General features: G+C 38.0%; 1 protein-coding gene across 1 annotated transcript; it reads right to left on the bottom strand.

Moving 5' to 3' along the window:
- Window positions 1-616: 616 nt before the first annotated feature.
- On the bottom strand, window positions 617-4,390 carry LOC102207968 (macrophage mannose receptor 1-like; the record flags this gene model as incomplete). The annotated part of the gene is made up of 8 exons (XM_005755424.1): window positions 4,265-4,390; window positions 3,715-4,071; window positions 3,307-3,477; window positions 3,010-3,165; window positions 2,671-2,793; window positions 2,068-2,205; window positions 1,793-1,975; window positions 617-771 (listed from the first exon to the last, which is right to left on the bottom strand). Coding segments are annotated over exons 1-8 (1,362 nt in total), but the record flags the coding sequence as incomplete, so codon positions are not given.
- Between the last annotated feature and the right edge of the window lie 2,307 nt (window positions 4,391-6,697).

Genomic DNA, 6,697 nt, shown 5'->3' with positions numbered 1-6,697 from the left:
TGGAAACTGAAATTAACAAGAGATAGACAGGCTACGGTGCATATCATAAAACAAAAGCCTCATACTCTTTGATATGACTGGGTTTTTATTTTTATTTTTTATTGTATTTCTTTTGTTTGTTTCAAAAATCATGTGAATGCGATAACTCAAAGAGGAAGTAACATAGGACTTTCAAATTCATACCATAGGTTCATCTACTAGCAGGCTGAGCAGTAGCAGGGCAGCTTCCAGAGAGTGCAAAATCATCTTTTTGCTGTGAAACTGATTTAAATTGCCTTCATAACAATCCTACAAGAAGTTCCTGCATAACGTTTCCTTTTTTATGTTTATGATGTTGAAACAATACATTTCTCACACTGTTAGAATATAGTGGAAATATGTGCTTATATACATATGTGCATAGAAGAGATTTAAAGACAGGTCCCAGACTAAACATGTGGCAAAGGTTTTGAAATTTATTTTGGCCAATATGTGTATACTGTATGTTGTGAAGTAAGGTGTGATACATAGCTGCATAGGTTTAGAGAGAGTGTTCTTTAACAGAACTGCATAGTTTTACAGAAAAACACTGGTGTGTCATAATCATCAATAATCACTCCCACACTGTGCACCTTACCTCCCCTCTGATAAGAACACAGTCTTCTTGTTCAGAGGTGACAGTTGGTTCCCGAGAGTCCCAGCTAGTGTAACTCACAGGAGAATGATCACTCCAGACAAACAGCCTCTCTCTCTTCCTGTCATTTAGTCCAATCCAGAGTTCATCAGTGGATGCTGCAGACAGAAAATAACATTAATTGTTGTATAATTTTCTTGATACATTCTGCTCATTTGCTACTTTTTAGTTGTTACTTTTACATCTAAATTTTAGACTGTTGCTAATTGTTGTCTGCCAGAATTGCTGGAAACTTTATCATATTTGAGATGTGCAGTGATACAGGGATCAGAAAACAACAGGAAGTGATTAAATGCTTATGAAGAGATAGACATAAAGACCTGCCAAATTATTAGTCGATTCCAAAAACTAACAACTGACAAATGGTCATTATTATAAAGAGGAAGTCTACCTGTTGGCTGAGAAATGACTATTACCTGTTGTCAGAGAACTGCATTTTCTTAAGAGTTGTACATTGAAACTACAGCAGTAGACCCCTTTCCTAGGAAAAGATTGCTCACATTCTTATGAAGTGTGTAGCTATAAGATGTTCATTAATATCTGGGTTTGGTGTGTCTTTAACTTTTGAGTGTGATGTTCAACCCAACTTAGACATTTGGAAAATTAAGGAGAGGCAACTTCTTATGACTTAAACACAAGCTGAAAACTTCCTGGAACTTTAGCAATAACTTATGTTGGTGTTGTTTCTGGATCAACATAATAATATTGGTCCAGGACTGAAATTGCAACTGACCAATCACATTGTTATGATGTCATAGCTTTTCAACTTGGAAAAGAAAAGGGAGTGGTTAGGATTAGAGTTGGGCATCAGTATGTGATCGTGGTTTGGGTAATGGGGTTAGGATTAGAGTTTGGTGTGCGATGTGATGGTGTTTCCACATCGCAACACTATGACATCACTGCAATGTGATTGATAACAAGCAACGTTAAACCTGGACAAACATTACTTTGGTTGATCCAGAAACATACCAACATAATCATATTAGATCGTGCCTCAAAAATATTTCATTTTAAAAGGGCAGACGTGTGGGGAAATTACTAACAAGATGGATATGAAGTCTTGTGTGAAGATTATGTTGAAGCAATGCAAATGGTGCTCAGAAGTTTTTATTGCCATACCATATCCAAGTTGAGAGATGATGAAGCTTTGGTCCTCCACATTACGAATGCTTACTAGGTCTCCTCCTTCTTTACCGCAAGCTTTCTGAGCATCAGACCATTTTTTTGTTTCATTACGATAAAGGTAAAAGCAGTGGCCATTGTAGGGGATCCAGGGTGCTGTACAAAATCCACTCTCGGGAGCTATGAAGCATAAGAAGAACAGAAGAAGATCAAAGAAATAGAGTCAATCAAGTTTTTTAAGAGAAGGGTAGAGAAGGGATTTTTTTCTATACCTTCAGTAGGTGCATCCAAAGGTCCTTCACTGTAGCAGATGTATCCCAGTTTCTTGTTGCATTTTGAACTTTGCCAAGAAAACTGAACAGCGCCATCAATAATTCCACACTTATATCCTGGATTAGAAACTGGATGTCCTACAGAGCAGTGATGGTAAATGATACTTGTCACTTATGAGATGAGACTCGGCAACTTTCCATTCACAGGATTCTCAAGATATTTAGAAGCATGGTGTGTATTGTGTATGAGCATTTTAGTTTTCGTGGAAATGAAATAGAAGCCTATGATTTCTACCCAAGAGTGATAAGGTTATGTGACACACAACGCCACCACAATAATTTAACGGTTGTTGAAATTGCTGAACAATAAGAGGTTCTCTGATTATTGCTATATCTGCAGTGTGACTGGCACGCCTGCGTGGAAGACATTTTATAAAAAAATAGGGAAAAAAATATTGACTTGCTGACAGATAACATTTCTTATATCAATAAAAAAAGATGACAAACATGATCAAGATGACTTGCTGAAATATTTTAACAACAGTAATGTAAATTATCATCAGAATGGTAACACAAGCTCCTGAAACTTGAAAGAAAACTTACCTGAGTCCCAATTCAGATATGCATAAGGATTCCCATTAGACCACTTCCACACATAATCTAAATCCTGGAAGATCAGTCCAACCCAGAGTTTGTACTCCTGTCCCCAATTTGTCCCTAATAGTGCTGTCAGTAGAGTTTAACAGACAAAAGAGACAGAGAAAACAAAAGTTTACAAGTGTAATACTCAAAACATAATCATCAGCTGGAGCAGTGTCTACAGTCTACAGACCACAACAACTTTAATGTTTCAAGTTTTAGCTATTTGTAAAACTCTCTCAGCTTAAATGAATTGTTTTGTTTTCAATATATTCAGTGTACTGTGGAGACTTTTCTCCTTACCTGAAATATAAGCCTGCTCATGAGGATTGCTGATACTGAGCAGGGAGGCACTCTGCTGTTTGCAGCTGGCATCAGCCTGATCCCAGGTCAGCGCTGACTGTGTGTTCAGCTGATAAGATGCTCCTGTTGTAGGGTCTTTGTTCCAAGTTTCTTTGGCTGTGACACAAACACAGTTAAGGTATTATAGTGTTACACTGAACTTGTACCTCAAGATGGCGTTCCTCAACATTTAAATTTGGATGTCCAGGTTCTGCTTATTACTCTGAAAACCTGTATTAGAATTTGTTGTGTACTTACAGTTAGTTGGGCAGTAACCCCAGAGTTCATGATCATATTTTGTTTCAACTGCACACCATTTACGGTTCCCTGGAGAGTCAAATGCAGTGCACTCCGAATACCAATTGCTTTTGTAAAAGAAAGGAAACATGCACGGCCTCCCAGCTGCATTTCCTTCAATGGTGTAAAGTTCTGAAGGACCAAAATAAGGAAAACATATAAGAAAAGAACAAAGAATAGCTTGAATAGTTTAAGAAAAATGATACTTATAATTTATCAACATCTTGTAATCATTTGACACACTATCTTTGCATTACAACTGTTTTGGAACTAAATATGAAAATCAATAAATTTATTATGCCACTAATATTATTTCCATAAAAGTTATCATGAATTACTTTACAATGTATTTTTATTTATTTCACTTACCTGTATATGTTCTTGTGCAAGCACCGCTGGAAGTCCCAGAAATTGTAAGGTGGCTATTGGGCACAACTTTATTTGAGAGCACGGCTGTGTTATCGGCAGTGAGGTCAATGTAAAGTTCTTGGCCTTTGAGAGCGATCACAGTTTCATTCTTGCATTCCCACTTTTGGAGCTCACTGGTTTCATCACAATCATACAGGTTTACTTCACTGCCCACAGTTTTTCCCTGAACACCCAGGCACTTGTTCTTATTCTGAACCAAAAGTCGATCCCCAGATGTCCAGCGAATGTCATTGCAGTGGTTATTTAATTTTACCAAACAAAAACCAGTGGCCCTGTTAATTAGTTGAAATTGGGAATCTGTAGAGAAAAAAATATTGAAAAACAGTACTGTTGGAGATGTAAAAAATGAAGAATAGGTTATACAGGATTATAGAGAAATAGAGGACATAACAATCTTACATATAGTACAGATAGGCAGGACATTAATTATGCACGATACTCTGTAAAAGGCTTAGGAAAAAAAATAAAATTAATAGTTGGATTACGGTACCATTTGAAGCCAAACAGACAAATGTTTGGATGAGAAGTACAAAAGCTGTAGAAGTTATCCTCATTGTTAGTATTCCCATTCCTATGTCTTATAGTTTTTATATGAGCTACTTGCACAGGACCTAAACATATGATTAGGTCCTGTGCAATGATTGTCGACCATGAGTCTTTATATATCCTGTCTTGCCTCATCATGATGAGTGATGTTTCACAAGAAGAAGGGAGGGAAAGTTACTGTGAATTTTGCTAAGGACAACTGAGCAAACAGTGTAGATAAATAACCTTGAAACTCTTTGGTTGAAATAGTAAAAGTAAAATATTAATTAAAGTTAAAACTTCACTTTATAGATACATGTAAGTGAACTCTCCAACTATGATAGATACAAACTCAAAAACTCAACATAAATTTGTGGTGTACAGTATTTTCCCTAAAGAAAACACTAACAATAAAAATACAGAATAGTTTGTCATGTAGTCATCTGAGTAGATATCGACATGAAGCTAGGATAGGTTTTCATCATCTGAGTGATTCATCAGTTGTGTTAGAAAGATACAGGGACTCAGATTGTGATTTAAGTGTTGCGGAGTTGCAACAGTTGCGGCCAGAGTTGTGTCTTCAGCCAGTAGTTTGACTCTGAAGGAAAAAATAAATCTTGTGTACCCCATTGCAGTGTGAGTGTGGTGGTCCCTTACTGGTCGATATTAGAGCTTACCACGTTCTGGTACTTAAGCCATTTTGGGCCGTACATAACATAAGCATAGCCAAACATGATTCACATCTGTTCCGGAGAGCAGCTATTACTGATAATTACAAGCATAGGGTAATTGTCATGAAACAGCTGGGGCAGGCAAGATGTAAGACCCAAAATGCAGGACACTCAGACAGAGGAGTAAACTCTAAGAGGCTGCTTTATTGCAGTTATAGGACAAAACTCCAAAAACAATAAACTTGCAAAAAACAAGCTAAAACTAGAAACTAAAACTAAACTCTAAGAAACCTGGAGACAAGAGACTAGGAGCACAGAGGGAAACACACACACAGCATGAGGGGACGACACAACACTGACAGAGAGAAACACAGGGCTAAAATACACTGAGGGATAACAAGGGAATGAGACACAGGAGGAGAGCACAGCTGGGACTTATCACACTTGACGAGACTAAGGGGAGACAAGGCTAGAGACGTTGGCTGTAGCCCAATTCAGGGTCTGCAGCCTTAAAGGCTGCATTTTAAGGCTGATTATGTCACCGCGACGCAAGGCTGTCCCAATTCGAAGGCTGCTCGAAATGCGGCCCTCAAATGCGTCCTTAATTTCCCTGAATTTTAAGGACGTGGCGGTGTAGACTTCATAGCCCAACATATCCCAGAATGCATAGCGCGGCGGTGGGTGTGGATAATTTTGCCGAGAAAAACGGCGGATGTGGGGTGCCCGAAGAGTGAACTTTAAGTACTGAATATTATGTCACTTATTTATGCGCAAATGTTTAATAACGAAGAACATTAAAACATTACTGTTGGCCACATGTTGGCAAAGTTATGTGACATTAGTGACGTTTGTACTAACTTGGTTTTAAAGCCTTTACTTTAAAATATACGCCGTTCAATAGCTGACCTTAATCTTACAGAGAATGATCAAAGCTCATGTAGAAACAAACAAACAAATGAACAAAAGATTTTCTCCTTCATTTCGGTCAAACAAAGCTGTATGAAACGTTTCCAGGTGGTAGTATCATGGTTGCTAGGCAACCTGGGCAGCGCAACGGAGGCTAGACCATCCCATTTCACAAGCCTCGCACTTCCGGCCTTAGCGGTCTTTAAGTACGCGGCCCTTGAGGATCATTGAGGCTGCGTACTTTAAGGCTGCAGACCCTGAATTGAGATACAGCCACAGGCTGTGTCCAAATTCAAGGCAAGGCAAGTTTATTTATATAGCACAATTCAACAACAAGGTGATTCAAAGTGCTTTACAGAGACATTAAAAAACAAAAACCAATAAAAAGCATGATTTAAAATGAAGCATCTGGTGGTACAAAAGTTAAATTGTTATAGTGGTTGTATTGTTAAGCAGTGGGCATCTGCATAGACGTGTTTTGTTTTTTTTTAATTAAAATAATCGTAAACTAGCTTGTAAGGTGGGTCCCACAGTTTATCCTATATTACCGCTTCCATACAGCCAATTTTGATTTTCGCAAATTAACCTTTTTGTGATATGTTGTAGGGAACAAAGACCAAAGGGCTCATTTTATTAAAACAAGGAGAAAATGATCACCTCTTCACTGGGGTGAAGAATTCAGCCACTGTGGCATGGAGGTACAAGAATAAATCAATTTACACATCATATTCATATGAGTACAGTTTTATTAACCCTCATGCTATATAGCAGCGGTCCCCAACCATTTTTGTGCCATGGACCGGTTTAATGTCAGACACGGA

Source organism: Pundamilia nyererei, unplaced genomic scaffold (assembly GCF_000239375.1).
Source record: "Pundamilia nyererei isolate P.nyererei 1_Seehausen unplaced genomic scaffold, PunNye1.0 scaffold01450, whole genome shotgun sequence".
NCBI lineage: Eukaryota > Metazoa > Chordata > Actinopteri > Cichliformes > Cichlidae > Pundamilia > Pundamilia nyererei.
Note: the sequence above shows the minus strand (reverse complement) of the source record. Positions and strands in the feature narration are given on the sequence as shown.